At 40.3% G+C, this 19,585-nt stretch overlaps 2 protein-coding genes across 3 annotated transcripts; both read left to right on the top strand.

The window, feature by feature from the left end:
- Window positions 1-990: 990 nt before the first annotated feature.
- ubtd2 (ubiquitin domain containing 2) lies at window positions 991-12,095 on the top strand. The gene is made up of 3 exons (XM_085420946.1): window positions 991-1,156; window positions 5,615-5,851; window positions 11,505-12,095. The coding sequence occupies exons 1-3, from the start codon at window positions 1,087-1,089 to the stop codon at window positions 12,002-12,004; spliced, it is 807 nt and encodes a 268-aa protein (XP_085277072.1). The 5' UTR covers window positions 991-1,086; the 3' UTR covers window positions 12,005-12,095.
- A 152-nt stretch (window positions 12,096-12,247) lies between these two features.
- il12bb (interleukin 12B, b) lies at window positions 12,248-19,220 on the top strand. 2 transcript variants are annotated; one of them, XM_085420945.1, is made up of 9 exons: window positions 12,248-13,079; window positions 16,528-16,621; window positions 16,710-16,811; window positions 16,999-17,175; window positions 17,858-17,963; window positions 18,063-18,232; window positions 18,366-18,526; window positions 18,632-18,750; window positions 18,878-19,220. In XM_085420945.1, the coding sequence occupies exons 2-9, from the start codon at window positions 16,528-16,530 to the stop codon at window positions 18,903-18,905; spliced, it is 957 nt and encodes a 318-aa protein (XP_085277071.1). In that variant the 5' UTR covers window positions 12,248-13,079; the 3' UTR covers window positions 18,906-19,220. The 2 variants fall into 2 exon arrangements, with proteins under 2 accessions (XP_085277071.1, XP_085277070.1); XM_085420944.1 differs by lacking the exon at window positions 12,248-13,079 and adding an exon at window positions 15,850-16,007.
- Window positions 19,221-19,585: the final 365 nt, after the last annotated feature.

Below are 19,585 nucleotides of genomic sequence, written 5' to 3'. Positions count from 1 at the left end.
TGAGGCGAAGTGGACGAATTTGGAAGTGGTCATCCTTTTTCATTATTCCATCCACTTTATGCAATGTACCAGTACCACTGACAGCAAAACAGCCACATAGCATAATGCTACCACCACCAGGCTTGACGCCTGGTAGAGTGTTGTTAGGTTTGAAAGCCTCACCTTTACTCCTGTAGTACTTCTGTACCACTTTCCTATTTGGAAAAAGAATTGATCAAAGAAATCATAACCATGATGAGTGTATACAAACTTCTGACTGCAACTGCAACTGCTTTCATTATGCTCTGTAGGGTAAAATCCAGTTTGTGTACAACTTAAGAAATCTAAAATGTGTGTCTAAAACACCAAACTAGTTTCACTAATGAAAGCCTCCCATGCAGGAAGAAGAGCAGAGTAGAGTAAAAAAAAAAAAAAAACGTGCAACACAAAATCAACAATATTTTGTGCATTAAAACTAAAAAAAAATATATTGAATAATAAAATTAAATAGAGTGGAAATTAGAATATAATAGGCAGCACAGCTGAATGAATGAGAACATAATAAATAATAATAATAGAGGGTGAACATTTTGATGTGACTGCTGATGTGCAGCAAACAGCTTCTCATAAAACATGATATGAGATGTGTCAAAATGCATTAACATCACTAGAGTCCAAAGTCCAAAGCAAACATTTCATACCCTAAAGATTATCTTTTGTTTTCTTTTGTTTTGCACGGTGCACTTCTCCTTTGTTCTCTGTCCTTTGTCTATATCTCTTCCTCCTTCGGCCCCTCTCTTTCTCTCCTTCATTCCTACCTCGGTCACCTTGCTACGACGTGAACCTCTCTCAGACCTTCTTGCGCCGCCGAAAAACACGAAGAAGATCATGCCTGCTGAGCTCAGTCTATGCTGAGAGAAGGAGGACGCAAGGAGAAAGGGAAAGACGGGAGGAAACGAGGAGGAAGGAGAGGACAGGAGGGAGGAAGGGAGAAAGGGAGGGGAGGGGGGAAGAGAGAGAGAAAAACGAGACAGGGGTAGTGGATGTAGCTGTAGCTGTGGGCCGGGGGGTGAGCTACCTAGCCCGGGCTGCTCTGCTGAAACATCCATGGGTGGCTGTGTCGGGAGCCACCACGACTCTTCGGGCAGCTTAAACGAGAACTCGGACGGCACTGGAGGTAACTTGCGGGGCTTGTCGACGTCTTTTATTGGCCACAAGCTTGCATTTCTTTTTTCCTTTTTTTTTACGAAGGGCTTCCTCCAGGCTCCCTGCATGTTGTCCTGACTGGAGGTCTTCTTCCCTTCCTTTTAATATCCGAGCCAGACAGAGCCGAAGACAGACAGCAGTCCTGCCGGGTGTCTCCCTCCATGCACCTGGCCTTAAAACGGCAAACGACGCCTCGTCTGCTCTCTACTTTACAAAGTGGGAAACATTGACTGTGCCAGTCTGCCTCCCTTTGTTCTTTGGTGTTGACTAAGCTAGCCGGCTAAAACGTAGCTAGTTAGCTTGCTAGCTTTCTGCATAACAAATATGGGTCACAGGCAGCAATGGCATGCAAGGGGAGCGCTCAGGCGTGATTCAGTGTGATTTCAGATTTGAATTATGCCCAGATTCTCTGCACAACTTGAAGTTACTGACAGCTCGAGTAGGGGTGCACATATGGCAGCTGCTGATCTTGTCTTATATTTATCATTATTATTATTATTGATTGTTTTCGTTGTGAGCGAGGTGTCGGGTCATGCTGTGTCCTGAAAAGTGGTCGGAAGAGTGGAGGAGGTGTCAAAACTGTAGCTTTATGACTAAAAGCGAAACTTAAAGTGTGAGCAAAAAGTGATATATCGCACAAAACTGCAAGGTAAAGGTTAGTTTTATTTACTGAGCAATAAATGGAGTTGCATGCAGTCCCAAAGCATAGTAGGGATGACAGCTCGAGCAGTGAGAAATTGAGTGCGACACTGTCTATGAATGCATGCTGTAGTACATATTCCCTTTATTAGATAGTTTACGTTGGTGATATGGATAGGGTGCACAGTGAAAGAAGGGTGCTTTGTCAACTATAAAAGCTCTGGGTGGGGTTTAAGGGGAATTGTTGCGTTTAAATGGTGTGAATCTTAAAAAAAAAAGAGGGGGGGGGAGAGCCCCTTCTTGTAGTTTGAGGTGTTGTACACAACTTCCTTAGTGTTGTTTCCTGGTTTGTCTGATCTGAAAATGAGTTCTGCTCATAGCCAGTGAGTTATTTTAATTACAGAGCGGTAAATACAGTTGGTCATGTGGGTGGGGGGTGGAGACTTAGAGATGCTGAGATAAAACTTGGTTTCCTTTATTCATTCCCTCGTTGCCTCTGCTTCTGTCTTTGCCAGTTTTCAGGCTTCCTCCCTGACTAGATATTGGGTATGAACAGCAGCGGTATCTGTAAAATGTGGAGGATCAAGAGACGATGCAGCGTTAAACGGATGCAGACAAGCAAGCAGGAACAACGCAGTTCAGTTCAACATAGGCACATTTATGTGTCACTAAATCAGATCTCGTAGGCAGGTTTACATTGCAGAAATTTCTATGTTAAATTGTTGTACATACCGGCCTACATAAATCCTTCCTGAATGACACCCAAGTAGGTTACTGTTTAAAGATATACGTGAATTATTGGCTGACAGACGATGTGGAAAGCAGGCTAATGAAGACTTATGGACAGAGTCATGCAGACAAGTTCATAACATGAGAGCATATCCGCAGGAATTCAGGCATGCACTGCTAGAAAATGATTACAGCTAAATGACGCACTAAAATGCTTTTATGTTCCTGATGTTACTGATTGTTTGGTACTTTTGCTAATGTTTTGTATAATCACATAAAATTGTTTAAAGAGCCTGTCCAATGAAAACTGGCACAGTTATATTTTCCTCTAAAGATAAATCAGGAACAAAAAAAGCAATTCAACTTCGTAGTTGAGCATTTCCGCCTTGGAACTGCTTTGTACCTGTGTTGGGTCTGGCGCCCCTCTAAGAAACTGGAGCTAGAGCCAAAGAAGAATCCTGACTATTGTAATATATAGTACTTAAGCGAGTCTTAAGCCACTTTTAACAAAAGAAGGAATGACTGTCAGGCCGTCGGATCTCCATCTGTCCATATTTGCAATCAAGTATAAGCATTTGACATTGTCACACTAAAGGCTCATGCTACCCCTTTACCATAACTTTTCTAATCAGGGTCCAAAATGAACAACCTTCTAATGTAGTTAGTTTCAGTTTGCCAAATAAATGTAAACGAGTATCGAGCTCAGGGTCACGGGAGAGGTGGATCAATCGTACCCAGTGGTCAAGTTCCCAGTCTATTCCAGGACTATCACAGTTGACAGCCAGCCATTCCTGCTCACATTGATGCCTATGTGCAATTAAGAGTCACAAGTTAACCCAGAGCACTTCAGCGTTAACTGCTGTACCACTGTGCTACCAAAATAATTGTGGGTTGCTTTTTTCCCTACTCACTTACATGTGTTCTGGTTCTGAGTTTGATAAGCACACGCTCATGGCTCAAACCAATGCGTGATTTAGACTTCTGTGGGAAATCTATGTGGTAACTTACGACATAACTGGAAAGTCCTTTTAACCATACACCATAACCTTCTACATAACCCAACGCAGCCCACAGCAACTTGAATGGCGTGGAAGGTTGAAACGCAGGGTTACGAGGAGTTTCCAGTTAATACGTAGAATTCCCACAGAAGTCAAAATCACGCGTTACGCAGAGCCTACAGACACCTTTTCAGACCGTCACTTACATGTTGTAGCTGTGTACTGTCGTCAGGGGCCAGTGTCACAAACAGCCCTTTTTTGTGCTGTTCTCAATACAGATCAACAAAGGCCTGAAGCAAAATTAAATGTTAAAAATAACAATAAGTGTTCACTTTTCAACTAATCTATACATAGCATCTTAGACACCAGTCTACGTGCTGTTGGGTCATTGGAAGACTGAAGGGGAGTACTTTTGCTTTGGTTGTGTACCCCTTTGCTCTGTGTAGGTAAACAGGCACAAACGTAGTACTATAAAGCAAGCGTCGCACAGCTGCTGTCTGAGCTATTGACTCCCTCCCTGACATTTTTCTTCTGTCCTTTACCATGTAAGCAATCATTAACACTAGTCAATGAGCAGATGATTAGGACTTTATGGGCTGTGTGAAGAAGTGGATAATTTAGATAAAGAGCCTACAGTTTAAGAGGGTTAAGTTGGTTAAATGGTTAAGCATCCAGGATTTTTACTTTTATGTTTGATTAGTAAGTTAATTAATCGTTTAACGATTCACAAGAATTTGGCTTCAGTTTTGCTCTGGGCTCTTCTTTATTCAGCATAAATCTTTGTCACTTTGCTGGTGGATATTGTTTGTTTTGTTTTTAGTGTATTCCAGTTTTCTTGCCTGGTGAGTCAAAAAGTTAATTTGAAGCACAGTTTCTAACGCTGTTGAACTCAATCCATAAAATATATTTCAACTATGATACATCAACATGTACTAAACCTTGTGCAGTTCACTATTCTTCAGAATAATTTTCACATTGAGCACCTATGTATGAATTTCATTGGCACTGGGAAGTGGTTTACAGTATTTGAGAAGAGTTGAAGGTCAGCACCAGGAGAGGAACTTTAATGTATGTTTATCTGTGTTGCTATCTGTTTACTGTACAGCTGCTGCATTGTTTTCCTCCTCCCTGAAATATCAAAGGCTAAACCTGTCCAACTAGGTCCCCCTCAACCTACTAAACGCTGTGTACTGTAACCTGTCTAATGAGCTTATTTCAAACGGGAAGTCTTTTCAGCAAGTTCAAGCAAGTATTAAAAGTAGCACGGCTAGAGGCTTGTCTTACTAAAGTCAGTTGAAGGTTGGTGTTATTCGACTTTGCCACATGATCATCAGGGTTCGTGTATACCAGCAGGTGTAACTCAACACCTTGATCCATCAGCTTGCTCGCACCTCCCTGTCTGTGTTGTGTATTCAAACATACACGCTGTCCTGTGTGTCGGCCCCTTCGGCGGTGATCCAGATGGTGTTACTCACCTGCCTTCACGCTGCAGCCGGAGGGCTGTTAGATGCTAGAACCGTAACCATTTAATTGGGTTTAGTACCAATACATTTTTAGCTTCACTTTGTCTAAATGCTTCATTTAGACCTTATATTATAGTGTAGGCCCATTTTTAATTGACAATTGAATCATGCTTGTGTTTATGAGCAAAGCTGAAAGTCTTGTTTTGTTTCCAGTGAATCCTAACTTTTGTTATGCCTGCTTCCTCCTTACTCATAATCTCTACTTCTCATTTTTATCTTCTGTGGATTTCCCATCTTTTCTCATCTTGCATCCCACATCTGTCTACTTTCTCTTCCCTACATCCAAATTGCTTTTGTTTGTCTTCTTTCCTTTTCTTGGTATTTCCCCTTTACTCCTTCTTCTCTTTGTTGCTTCCTCCGTTTATTCCCATTTTGGTTCACACCTTTGATTCCTCTTTCCCTCCCTCACTTTTATGAGAGTCTTTTTCAATATTTCTGTTTGGTTCTTCAATTTTCAGTCTGCGTCAGTCTTCCTGTTTTTATTAGTTGCATTTTCTCTCTAAATCCCCCCTTTCCTCTCCCTCTCTTTGCCGCTCCCAGTGGCTCTAGGGCGTAACCAGCCCCTGAAGAGAGAGCGGCCTAAATGGAAAAGTGACTACCCGATGACTGAAGGCCAGCTGCGCAGCAAAAGAGATGAGTTCTGGGATACGGCGCCAGCTTTCGAAGGCCGGAAGGAGATCTGGGATGCGCTGCGGGCTGCGGCCAGCGCCTTTGAGAGCAATGACCACCTGCTGGCTCAGGCGATCCTTGACGGAGCCAGCATCACACTGCCACATGGTAACACACATTTCCATAGTGATGGGTCTAGTTGACAAGTCATAGATTTTGCTTTATTTTCTGAAAAATAGCTGTAATGGGACACTGAAATGTCAAAGTCAAAATCTCCCCTTCGAATACTCACGATACAGAGCTTTTACTTCATGCCACCTGTCAGCATTCAGTACCACACGCAGCTACTAAATAGTAGCTCTTCAATGTAAAGAGGTTAAATTTACATAGAACAGAGAAGCAAAGGGAGGCTGCTTCCCCAGGAAGTGTCTTTAGATTGCCCTCTGATAAGTTTCATAAACAGGAAGCAAACTTTGCCACATATTACTGAAGCATTTTGTTTATGTAAGTGCCTTCTTTGCTGTCCTTGTTAAAGTCACAGACTACAATTGACATTTTAGTGAACATGGAAGTAAATAGAGCGATTATAAAGCATCAATATAATTCAGCCTGCTATAAAAGAACCTCTTAGTGATTTTCAGTGACCACATTTTAGAGTTTAGGCTTTAGCTGCGAGGAAGTGCTGCAGAAGTAACCCATAAATAATAAATAAGGGGCATGTTCTTGCTCTGCTGAAAGGAGGAAGTAATAAGTCACCTAAGTATGCCAAAGAGTTCAAAACACAAGAGCATTCTCTTAGAACAAATCTATAAAATATATGTGGCTCAAATTCAGGAAGCCCAAATCCAAGCTGTTATAATAAGCTGCTGCAGTAGGCTCTCTACGCGTGGATGTATCGTTCTTTATTGTTCCCAATTCTTCAAACTTCACAAAAATAATACAGTTCTGTGCAGAATCCCTCATTTCTTTATATTTTACTTGAAAAATGGGAAATAGATGCAGAGTTGTTGAAACATGCAAACATACAGAGAAATACAGGGCACAAGGCAAAAACAGAGTTTGTATAATTCTACCAAGCTTGGAAGGGAATATTATTTTTAAGCATAGCCTGAACTTTAATAAGCAAGCTTTCTTGTAATTTCTTTAAGTAGTTTTCAGGAATAGTTTCTTGGAGGACATTAAAAGCCCTTCTTTAGATGTTTGCTCCCCCTTGGTCTGTTGTATGTCAACGTGATCCCACAATGTTAATAATGTTCAGAGTTCTGGGTCTCTGGTGAGGCCAATCCATGATGCATTATAGCCCATTCTGCCAGTTGCTTGGTGAAATTGGTTCCAAAGAGGGTGTTGCACCAAAAACATTCTGGTGATTGCTTTGGTCACCAGCAGATTGGAACAGTTACCTGTATTTTCTGTGGAAAACACCAATTTGGCTGCAAACACAGTCAAGCAGTAGTGAAACACTGACTGGAAACGATGGTTTGCTGCAGCGAAGAGGCAGAGCTTTTACTTTGAAGACGGATGCTGTCCCATTTCTGGTTTCTTCTCACAGTTTCACTACTGTTTGGAGACCACAGGAAGGGACCGAAGCAGTCGCAATGAGGTTTTTGCCAGCTGGTCTGGGACATTTTTCGAATTTTTCCCCTAGCGACCAGTGGTTGCTAAGTGGTCACTGACCTACCTCTCGGCCTTAGGTAACTGGGGCCTTATTAAGTTGATGATGGTTAGTGGTCACCTGACTGCAAAACCTGTATATGTATATTTTAAGTACCATTAAGAACCTCATGTCAGTGCCTTACAATGTCTACTTGATTCCTCTCAGTAGTTTGGCTAGGTCAGATCAGGTCCTGCTGGGCTGCAGCTGTGGATTCTCTAGACCTGACATCATTGTTTCACTCTACCAGCAGTGCAGTGCAGAGAGTAGACACAACACTTAAATATTTTCACCACTCACACATTTACATTTTCTCAGTCAGTCATGCAAAGCATTGATTTCAAATTTCTTTCACCATTCTGCCCTTGTTCACCAGGACACTTTTGGTCTTCCAGTACTGCTTTACACTTAAACTGAGCAGCATACAGGAATCAGAACTGACATTCCTAAATGTTTTCATCACATTTAATACATCACATGTTGTACAATTGGGATAGAGGGAAAGATGGATGGATTCTTAACTGGTCCCACAAGGGAAATGACTGTGTTCTGTGCAGCAGAATAAAGGCAAGTTTGCTTAAATCTTTTGGCTATGTGTGGTTGGCTGTGAAGTCTGTTTAATAGGTTTTAAGAAACAAATTGAAGTTGCGTTTTGTTTGATGTGAAAAGGCTTATCTTGAACATCAGGCCACCATTCTAGGTCTGCAGCAAAGGAAACGCATGAGAAAGAAACAACACATTCACAAATTTAAAGCAATTTTATTATGTCCAACATCCTAGTTATCACTCTTAGCAAGTTAAATATTAAGAAATCCAGAGTACAGCTGAGGCTGACGAAGCCATCATTAGTTTTACACACACGTGTTGATGTTGCTAAAGAAAAGCCAGGGTATTTTTGTGACACCAGAATAAAACAATCACTGTAATCTGTAGGATTCGCTTTATTCCTGTCTTTTCAGTAGCTGTTTACATTTATGGGACCAAACAGCGATCCTCAAAAATCCTTTAAAATTGCATTACCATTACTAGCTGAGACTTTGTTGGTGCCATTCAGGAAATGGATTAGTTTCTCCAAATCCCCACTTAATTCATAATGGAGACTTTTATTGTATTAGAGATGCATCATCTGATGGGTTCCCCTTTCACTGTTTTTTTTTTTTGTTTTTTGTTTTTTTTTTTTTTTAAAGAGTTTAAGTTTTTTGTTTTGGTTGTTGTTGTTTTTTGTTTGCTTTTTTTAAGAAAAAAAAAGGTTGAAAACAAATTTTGTGGTCATTGAAAGTTGCTCTGTGAACACTGAAATGAGATTCAAGTCTTTGTCTTTAGAAAACATAAGGAAATTATAGAGCATCTTTTCTGGAGCCATTTGCTGTCATTAGCCATTCATCCATCCATTTTGTGCTGCTCATCTGTCTTGAGGTATCAGGGGCATGAGGCCAACTCTTTAAGCACTTATGGAGACACTGAGTTGTTACAAAGCCATCCCAGAAACTACATCTCTCCAACATCTTTCCTGGGTCTCCACCAGGAGTAAAAACACCTCACCTAGGAGGCGTCCATGAGACAACCTTGTCAGATTCCCAAACAACCTCATCCAGCTCCTGTTGTGGAGGAGTAGCGGCTTTACTCTTATCTCCTCCTGAATGGCCAAGCTCCTCATCCATAGGGAGACAAGCCACAATTCGGAGGAACCTAATTCCTCACACAATCTTATTCTTTTGGGCACAGCTTGTGACCATAGGTGAAGGTATTGTCACTACGGCAGGCCAGTACAGCATTCTGTATCTCATTGTGCAGCTCTAGTGACAATAAAGGCATTCTATTCTATCTGCATCACTACCAGTACCACCTGAATCCATCTGTTAGTCTCCCAGTCTACTTTCTGCTCACTCTGTGATACCCAGGTCTTCCAGCTGAGTCCAGCCATGTAGATTCTCATCCTGTCCACTTCACACACTTCTTACAAGAGTGAAAGTTGGAGGTCATCATTCAATTAAGCCAACATTGCCACATAATCTCCAACAGCAGATCCTGATACCACTAATCTCAAAACCCTTCACCCCTTGGCTGTGCCTAGAAATTTTGTCCATCAAAGTTATGAATAGACTCTTTAACAAAGGGCAACCTTGGTAGATTCCAGCTCAGGATCCAGTCTGATTTACCGTGGGTAACACAAACCAAGCTCTTACCACACTTGGCAGGCCAAATAGCCCATAATAATGGGCTAATACCGCATACTCCCAAAGCACCCCTCAAACGACATCCCGAGGGATGCGGTCATTTGATTTTTCCAAGTCCATAAAATGCATGTAGGCTGGTTGGGCAAATTCCCACGCAGTTTTGAATATCCTTGTAAGGACGGAAGGATTTACGGATTCACATCACTTATATTTTCATCCTTTAAAATTCAAAACGTGTTGGGGGGGATATGCAGCACAGCAAGCACTTCAACAACATGTTTCTTTGCTTTTGTCATAAGATTCATTCTTTAAAATTTGGTACAAGGCTAATTCCACCTTGTGGGTGGAATTTGTTTTTGTTTTGATGAAATGCCACAACCAAAAGCATCAGTACCATCTGGAATACATTGGTGTTCTGCAGCTGAAAAATAAATAGCTGTTGAAGGGAAAAAAATCAAAGGAAGATCCTTTCCAGATCCTGTTTATACATTTTCATTGAGCCATGTTAAAACTAATATTTATCTTAGCCTTTTGTGATGCTGGCTATCACTACTTCTTCATATTGTGCGCTCTCTGTTGTCCCACATAGAAGGAGCCTAAATAAACAACTGTTTAGTTGGTGTGCTGAAATATCGGAGGTAGGACAGCTCAACTGTAGATTTATTTGCTCAAATTTATATTTATTTTATGTACCTGATAAAAGCAGAGAGCTATAAAATATTTAAACATGCTCACCAATTATTTATGTAGACTCCTGCACAATATATAATAGTGTGGTTGTGGTTGAAATAATTGCTGCACTTTCGTTTTGTGGTGGTTTTTGGTGATTGCTGCTACGCAGTGGGCTACACGTGCCAGAAACCAGCCTTTTTGCCACCTTATTCCTTCACAATTACATGAACTCTGCACTTTTCTTGAAGGCAAGAGTTACTTTCATGTCCTCACCGAGGCCAAAGTTGTCATCATCTAGAGAGTAGCGAGAACTTTTCTGGGCTTCTGCTAACTCATCTCGGTTTTGGTTACAGGAAAACTCACTGCTACTCTCGGGTGGATCGTGCTTCGGTTTAAGTCATAAAACAGCGCAACAGCAGCAAGGTGACCTTTTTTTTAAAAATGTCATTTAGAAGAAACTGTGGTCAGGCGGTCTTCTCACTTTTGTGGGGAGAGTTTTTCATCTTTTTGGATGTCATCATCAACTTAATCTTCTGTTTTTGTTAATCCACAATAAATATGACCTTTTAGTTTTTTGGTATGAAAAGTAGTCACTTTGAATTATTTTGCAGGGTATGTATCTGTCAGGAATCCCCCTCGTGAACAGAATGGCTTACATTTTTACTCGTGGACACAACCTCTTCAGTATGCTATAATTCCCACTTTCTGTCCACCAACTCTTTTATTGTCAGAGTCTGAATCACAGAAATTACATAATGTTTCGTTATGTTTTAGTCCAAGATGAGACTTTCCCTTTTCTCCTGCTTCCACAGTCTGTCCCCCTACAATCTTTATTTTCTATTTGTATGACTCTCATTTCTCCATTTCATATCAATCCAGGGTATTATGAAGCATAGTTCAGGTTTTGGCTTTGTTGAATGGGAAAAAATGTTTTAACTTTCACTTTATTACAAATGACTAATAGATTTCTTTAAACAGAAAGTATTCCATCTCATGCACAGCAAGGTATATATATCTATATATTAGAACTTTTTTGTTTAGACAAGTAGTCCATGAAGAGTTACGAAAAGGAAAAATTAGAAATGACCCTCCTGTTCACTTTAGTGTTTTATGGCTCTGCATTGGAAGCTCCGAGTTAATCATTTACCGAGCTCTTACACTTCTGTTTATATTGTAATGTGATTTATTGACAGTGGCAATTCCTGCAAACCATAATCTGTAGCTTTCATTTGATTTATTAACCAAATTAATATTTAGATTTTTTTTTTTTTTTTTAATACCGGTATATTGAATTAATTGGTTATATTCTCCGTTCTTCCAGGAGCTCTAACCGAATGCTACGATGAATTGGGGAATCGATACCAGCTGCCAGTCTACTGCCTCTCTCCCCCCGTCAACATGATCGAGGAACGCTCCGATGAGCCCGACGGTTCAGATCCTGACTCCGGAACCACCGACCCGTCCTTGGGCAGCGCCGGTGAGCCTGGCACAGGAGGGGAATGCCAGCTTCGGCTTCGCCTCTCCACGGGTCGCGACCTCCGGCTGGCAGTCCGTTCCACGGACACAGTAGGCATAATGAAGCGGCGTCTACAAAGTCAGGAGGGCGTGCCTGCCGCAACGCAACGCTGGTTTTTCTCAGGGCGGCCCCTGACAGACAGACTGCGCTTGGACCAACTCAACATCTCAAGAGACTATGTAGTGCAGGTCATCCTCAGCCAGCGACCACCACCAGAGCCTGAAACTACACCAGAAACATCAGGGCAAGTGGCAGCAGAAGAAGTAGCCGCACTGCCACAAGAGCCCACGCCGGAGGAGGATTGATGCTCCCAAACTGGCAGCCTGGAACGGGGCATACCAGTGATGTGATAGTATAAAAGTTGGAGGATAACAAGGGACACAAAAGAAGCTGATTTCTCTTCTCTTCTCTTCTCTTTTCTCTTCTCAGACATTTTTTGCTGAGAACTTTGTTTGGGCTGATATTAGGCATCTGCTGGAGCATAAGGACTCTTGGATTGAGAAAAGACTAATCCTTTTGGTTTTTACACATTGAAATTTTGACCTTTTTTGAAGTCTTTTTAACTGTTCCTATGGAAACCAAACAGCAAAAAGAGAACTTTGTCAGATGGCTAAAATGGGTTTTCTTAGCAACACTGATATTTGAATGTTTCTGTGTTTCAGTTTCCATTCAAGTTCTGCTCTTTGGCAAAGCTGGTTCAGCACAGAGAATTCTTCGTATAAGGCGACAGGGTTACGCGTGTACTTTCACAGCATATGTTTTCAATTTAGACATTTCAAAAAGACACTTAACAGTACTGAGAGTTATTCAGAAATTCTTCATTTAAATACATGATAGTAAATCAGTCAAGAATGCTTGCGTCAGGGGATAAAGTCGGTATACAAACAGCCATAAAGGAAGTTTGGTGTAGTTGGTTAGCAAGCAGATGTGTTCTCCCTCTTGAGGCACTCAGAGGACATGACTGGATGCTTTACCAAGCTGCTGCTGCTGGATCATATTCTTTATTTCACTCTGCTTCACTGAACAATCAGATTAATCATGTTATAAGTAGTCAGCCTGTGCGTGAGAGTGCGTGTGAATAAGTGTGTGTGCGTGTGCGGATGTTCATATATGATCAGGACACAACCACCACTCATTCATGTGGTGAAAAGGATGGACATCAGAAACACAGTTGCATATTTTGATTAAAGAATGTTTTTAATGAAAACTAGTCATTGTTTGTTTTCTTCGATCTCTCTTTCAGAATTTCATATTTCGATGAAGACTTGGGACATACTGGACTGATATGCCACAATACTTACACTTGCTACAACTCTGGGATTGCCTTTTAATAAGGTTTATGACTTGCTTAGTTTTTCCACTTCTTGCGTTTTAATTAAGGTGACTTCCTCACTCATTTTCTTTGCTTAATACATTACAAATATTACACGTCAAATGGTCTCACAATGTAATTGTTTGTAGATTGCATAGTATTGTGTAAATGGCCTGTATTTGTAAGGACCCCAAAGCGCTTTACACTACATTCAGTCACACACATTCACACACTGGTGATGGCAAGCTACATTGTAGTCACAGCCGCCCTGGGGCGCACTGACAGAGGCGAGGCTGCCAAACACTGGCACCACCGGGCCCTCTGACCACCACCAGTAGGCAACGGGTGAAGTGTCTTTCGCAAGGACACAACGACCGAGACTGTCAGAGCCGGGGCTCGAGCCAGCAACCTTCCAATTACAAGACGAACTGCCAACTCTTGAGCCACTATCACCCCTTGTGTATTCCCATGCACATAGCGTCATTTTAAAGTTACAAATAGGAAAAAATTATCTTGTATTTTGTGGCTAATATTGAAAGGAAAGGTTAAGGCTAAGGGCAAAAATTAACTTTCTTTCTTTTTACTTGGTAAAATGAGCTGTGTGACATCCTCAATACCATTTTAAGCCTGAGTACTGAATTTACACATCATCACCTCCTATAAGTGTAATATTTTGCATCAGTTTTAATTTGAACAAAACCCTCAGAATGGTTTTAAAATGTCAAAACAACAACATTTGGCTTGTCTAATTTGTTTGGGCCTTTGGACAGGTGCTGTAGCCATTTCCATTATAAATGTCAGGCTAAAATAATCGCCTCCTGGCTTCAGTCACAAGTCAAGTCAAGTTGGCTTTATTGTCACTTCAACCATATACAATTTAACAGTACACAGTGAGGCGAAACAACGTTCCTCCAGGAACCAAGGTGCTACATGCAACATAAATTTACAACATAAATTAACAAAAAACACTAAACTAGCTAACTAAGAGGCCTAGTTAGCTGGCTAGCAGAGACAAGAGGTCTCCATAATAATGTAATATAAGCTCCCAGAGCATTGTTTTTGTGCTGATGTTAATGCCACGGGTGTTTTTGGAATTTTGCAAATTCTAAATCATATCTACAAATATAACAGCAGAGCACTACTGACTCTTACACACACATGTGCCTCAGCAACATCCCCCACATGCTCTGTAATTTCACGTGGTCAACCACTTTGCGGCTAAGTTGCTGTGCTTCCTAAATGTTTCCACTTTGCAATAATACCAGCTGATTGAGGGAAGCAATTTCACAAAATGACTTGTTACAAAGGTGGCAGCCTGTCACAGCGCCACACTTGAATCCAGTTAGCTCATTAGAACAACTCATTTTTTCACGAATGTAAAGGCAGACTGCTTGGCTTGATGGTTTTATGCTCTGCGGGACTGATAACACCTAAATTTAAGAGGGACTGTTTCTGTCCTTTGTTGTGTGATTACAATTCAGTAATGTGTCTTATCAATCTTTAAAAAACTAAAATGTAGGATTCCCCAAAAGATCAAATTATAATTTCAGGATCTGACACTGATATATCCATGATAATCTAATCTGTTTTATCTGTCTAGTCTCTTTAACAGGAATAATACAGCACACTTAACAGCATAATACACACTAAGTTTTTCCTGTAGTCTCTTTTCTCTATAATTTCAACATCATTGTTTAAGCCCATTCATTTAGTCCTGGCAGAAACTGGAAGTTTTCTTGAAAAACCCAATTACGCAAGCATTGATTAATTGGATTTGTTTTTGAAAGAAGTGCTGCTAAGCGGCATTCCCACCTTGACAAAGACATACCTGCTATCATTCAGCTGGTATGAGGAAGGAATGCCAGCTGCCTCTCCACAATTCCTATAAAATACAAAGGAAGTTAAAGAGTTGATAAGCCACTTGTTTAATATTGAGAAAAGTCGCACCGTGCACACACACACACACACACACACACACACACAGGGAAGTGGATGTGGTGTAAGGTTAGTATGATATGACATTTTCAGTCCCCATAGAATACGAAATAGGATAGTGGTGGGGAAAAACCTTTTACTTAATTGAAGTGAGGGTCCAAGCAAGGAAATTGCATTTCCTTTCAAAACAGCATAAAACACACTCCCCTTGAGTCATCTGTTGCCTTTTTTTTTTTTAAATAAACAAAGGTTAATCAAAAGAAACCCCTATACCTATGTGTATTTATAGGAAAGGGTCTACGAGTTGTCATTACAGGTGCAACCACACAGGCATGCTTAAATGTTAGTGGTTATTTTGGAAAGAAAACGCTCTGCAGGTAACTTCCCAGATGTATACGTAAAAAAAAAAAAGAAAATGCAACAGTGATTTTTCCATTTGGTCATTGCGTTTACAAAACTCATTCAGATAATCCTGTTTTGTTTTTTTGTTTTGTTTATAATCTGGGTTTTCTCCTTTATTTCGTTCCTGATGATTGTGTTCTCTTGACGCATTCTGTGGAAGCGTCCTTTTTCTTGTTCTTCTTTAGAAGTCCCATGACGGCTTTCTAGATTACCTGCTCCACTTTCAGTGGCGTATAACCATATTTAAACATTTTAGGGGTTGCAGTTCTGTTTTACAGAAGTTTCTGTATCATTAGTTGGCCTTACTTCCCCCCCAAAGTGGTTAGTGTGATCACACAATCATCAGATTACAGCATGGATTTTGTACCGAATGAATTGTCGTCTTCAACACAGCTAAATTAATCAAGCTTAACAAAAGAGGAGAGCCGGGTGGAAAGCTAGTGGTAATCCATTTATTTTGATCATTCATTAAATTTCCTTTCATGTGCAGTGTGGTCCATTGTCATCGTCATCATTGGTCAGGTATTAAAGAGTTCCTCTTTTGAGTGGGGATTTCTCAGCCTGACGTATAAATGCAGCTGCAGCTGCTGCCTTTACACAGACAAACACTGCTTACTGCATCTGGTTCCAGTGTGAAATTTTGAATCAAGTTTTGCAGGGTAAGATCTATTATATTCCATCTGATTGTCACAGATATTCAGGAGGAGGAATAATCTGCTCACTTTGGGTTATGTAAAAATCAAAAATTTAGGTATCTTGAAGTATGTTTAAAACTTCTTATATAATTGAAAACACTTTGAAAATGCTGTTGTACTGGTTCCCAAATTTGAGTTCTCATCCTTTGAAGGGTCAAAAAGGTTTTAGGAGGAACTATCTGATTTTTTTTTTATATACTATTTCATTTGATATCTTCTAAAAAAAATTTATTAGATTTATTTTTTTAATTTTTACTAAACTAACAGATAGTTAAACTAAGGATATTTTCTCTGTAATTTTATTTGATTTTAATTAGTTTTCCAAGTTCACAATTCTTTTGTTGTTATTTTATTTTAGTTATCACTGCTTTGATTTAAAGGGTTAATTTTGTACTTGAGTATTTCACTTTTTTCAAGGTTTAAAAAGAAATATTTTTATTTGTTTATGTAAAAGAGTCCCATCACTTCCTTTCTTTTGTTACAGATGCATACATTTTTGCTCATGGTTGTGTGGGCTATACTGAGTGGCGCCCGCTCTGACACCCAGCAAGCAGATGTCGAGACACTCATGGATAATGGTATCTCCTTGTCTTTGAATATTCCTCCATGTTTTCATTTTTGTTTTTATTTCACCAACAGTAAAATCAATTTTTTTGCTTTACCTAGTTGTGGTCCTGAGGGTGCCCTCTTTTACGGGTAGCATGGTTCACGTTCCTTTGACCTGCGGAGAAGCTTTTCAGAATGAGCCTGTGTTTTGGAAGAAAAATGGTAACGCAGCTTTTAATTCAATTCATTTTACTTATGTAAAGAAAAAGTCAAAGTCACAAGAACTTTCTTTTGCTTGTTTGCTCTATAGCTCATCAAGCTTTTGTTTATCCAGACGTCAAACTTTCCCGTTTGTCTCTTTATGGCTTTTTATGACCACATTGTAACAATGAACATGTCCGTGTCTCAGGTCAGGAGCTCAATCCTCCTCTGCAGGGGAACCAAGTCCAGGTCCTGGTGGAGGAGATGAAAGGAGGGAACTACACTTGCCACCTCAGTCCAAGTGGAGAATACCTGAACCACACTATGATCTTAATCCAGCTTAATCCAGACAACAGGACAGTCATATTGGAAAACAGAGAAGGAGGTAAGTTGAAAAAAAAAGAAAGAAGGAAGGAAAGGAGCAAAGGCAAAGAAAGAAGTGAAACGAGTAGGGGAGGGAGAACAAAGAAGGCAAGCATGAAGGGAAAAGGGCAAAGAGCAGATTTTCTTTGACTGGATTTAGCCTCAGGCTTTCTCTGAAGAAGAAATGGTATTGATGGGACTGAACAGCTAAGATGATGGTCAGATAGGGATTTAGGATAAGAAGAAAAAAAATAGGGAAAGGGTGTAAGGGTGGGGTTCCAGAGCAGAAAACAGAAACTGGATCAAAGGATCACCATTAGTAGTGTCAAAGGAATTTTAATAGAGAAGATGAGGGAAAAGAACAACACAGTGAGCAGGCTTTATATTAGGCCCATCATCACATTGTTAGTGCTCATGTTTCTCCATAAGGTTTCAGCTTTGTAAATCTCAAACATTAAGTTTCTGCAGTTTTGTGCTATGAGGCAATGTTTTCCTGTGATGGAACAAAACCTTAAAGTTGAAGAGGCAGCTACAAAGCTTTTTTTCTCGTTTACAGCAATTATATCAATGCCCTGAGTGATTTATTTGTGTTTACTCGATGGGATCTAGAAGAACAATGAAACACTACAAGTGTAAGCTACACTGTTCATAAGAACATTAAACAAAAGAGAGGGAGGGGACTGACAGTAATTCTGTTGCTCCAGGTCACATCCACTGCTCGGCACCAAACTATACAGGATTCTTTCACTGCTCCTGGAAAAGAACAGCGCTCAGATCTGATGCCAGTGTGGTTTTGGTTAAGGCTGAACGGTAAGGACAAAGACAATGCATAGCATACTTTGGTTGGGTGCTGGTGTGGAGGAGGTGCTCTAGATAGTATTTTAACATCAACTTATATTTATATTCCAGTTTTACCGAAGATATCCCCTGTGAGCTGGATGCTGATGCATCAGGGGTTCGCTGCCAGGATGCCCACTGCCCATACAAAGAGGAGCAACATCGCATTTCCTTCACCGTTTACATACGCAGCCATGCTCGTTTGGAGACCTACACAAAGTCTTTCTACCTGAGAGAAATCGGTAAGTTTGTTTTTGTGTATTTTAGCGTATGAAAAGTAACTTTCTTAGTCATCGTGCCGTGATTTCCTCTCTCCATTCTCTTTCTTTTTTAACCTTTGCCCACCTCATTTCTCTCCCTCCCAACTCAATAAAGTGAGACCGTCAAAACTCCCTAACCTGCACATCAGTGATGGGAAGGTGTTCAGCTGGGACTACCCTGATACTTGGGAGAAACCCTGCAGCTTCTTTGGCCTACAGTTTGAGGTCAAGCTGGTGCACAGTGGACATCCCTGCAACAGTGACAATCAAATAATTGTAATTAATACACGTACATCTATACACCAGATTCATATCTCTTTGCTGATGTCCAGTTTAGTCGAGGTTTCTTTGTCTTTATTAAGTCGCCTCTTCTTTGTGCAGAATATCACCACTGATACAACCAAATATGAGGTTGGCGTTAAGACCAAGAAGTATGTTTTCTGTGTGCGAGCTCAGGACAAGTTCACCAGAGGGCCGTGGAGCCACTGGAGTCAGTGCACGTAAGTGTATTGATTTTTATTTATTTATTTTTTGCTAATTCTGTTCCTGTGCAAGGATTCACACTATTTACAAATCATTGTATACTGACTGATCCAATCTGTACTGTTTTGTTCTTTTTACCAACAGAGTGAACAAACATAACGTGGCATGCTAAGCGTTAGCCGCTGGACTCTGCTGCCGCACCAGAAAGAGGAAAACAGTTTTTAAAAATATTGTAATTCAGAAGGAAAAAAAAATGGTCTAATACATTTTTTCAAGTGATGCACAACATATGAAGCTGTGCTTCAGGAGTGAATGTATACCTGTACAGTATTTATTCATCCCTCTTCATCCCCATTCGTTATGTCTGTGGAACTACAGAACAATGTTACAATAATGATTTGTACTGTGATTGAAATGAATTAGTATTTCCTTCATGCCCTTTTTAACTTATTTATATCTGTTCAGAATGTTTCTCAACATTTTATAATAAATTAATGAACATGTCAGTTTATTGTATTTTCTTTCATTTTATAACAGGGCATCTCAAAATGTATTTGAATCCCATGGGTTATCTATAGTAATGACGAGTTTATTTTGAGTGCAGAACATACAAAAGATGAAAAATGCACTGACAAACTAGAAAAAACACAAAATCATAAAACTAAAGTACTTGTACATATTTGCATATTTTATATTCTGATATTGTGCGAGTTGCATGTGTATTCACTCATCATGTGGCTACGCGAGACAAAAATAGGTAATAACAATGACAACAGTAGGAAAATAATAGTCAGTAATAATACTGAAAAAATATTTATGACATTAGGGGGCGATCATGGCTGTGGGGCGATC

This window comes from Rhamphochromis longiceps, linkage group LG10 (assembly GCF_057381845.1).
Source record: "Rhamphochromis longiceps isolate RC_006_pf linkage group LG10, R_longiceps_female_GT1.1, whole genome shotgun sequence".
Taxonomy (NCBI): domain Eukaryota; kingdom Metazoa; phylum Chordata; class Actinopteri; order Cichliformes; family Cichlidae; genus Rhamphochromis; species Rhamphochromis longiceps.
Note: the sequence above shows the minus strand (reverse complement) of the source record. Positions and strands in the feature narration are given on the sequence as shown.

Coding starts and splice junctions, on each gene's coding strand:
- ubtd2 (XM_085420946.1), top strand. CDS start 1,087: ATGGGTGGCTGTGTCGGGAGCCACCACGACTCTTCGGGCAGCTTAAAC. Junction 1,157..5,614: donor GAACTCGGACGGCACTGGAG/GTAACTTGCGGG, acceptor TGCCGCTCCCAG/TGGCTCTAGGGCGTAACCAG. Junction 5,852..11,504: donor CAGCATCACACTGCCACATG/GTAACACACATT, acceptor CCGTTCTTCCAG/GAGCTCTAACCGAATGCTAC.
- il12bb (XM_085420945.1), top strand. CDS start 16,528: ATGCATACATTTTTGCTCATGGTTGTGTGGGCTATACTGAGTGGCGCC. Junction 16,622..16,709: donor CGAGACACTCATGGATAATG/GTATCTCCTTGT, acceptor TGCTTTACCTAG/TTGTGGTCCTGAGGGTGCCC. Junction 18,751..18,877: donor AGCCACTGGAGTCAGTGCAC/GTAAGTGTATTG, acceptor TTTTACCAACAG/AGTGAACAAACATAACGTGG.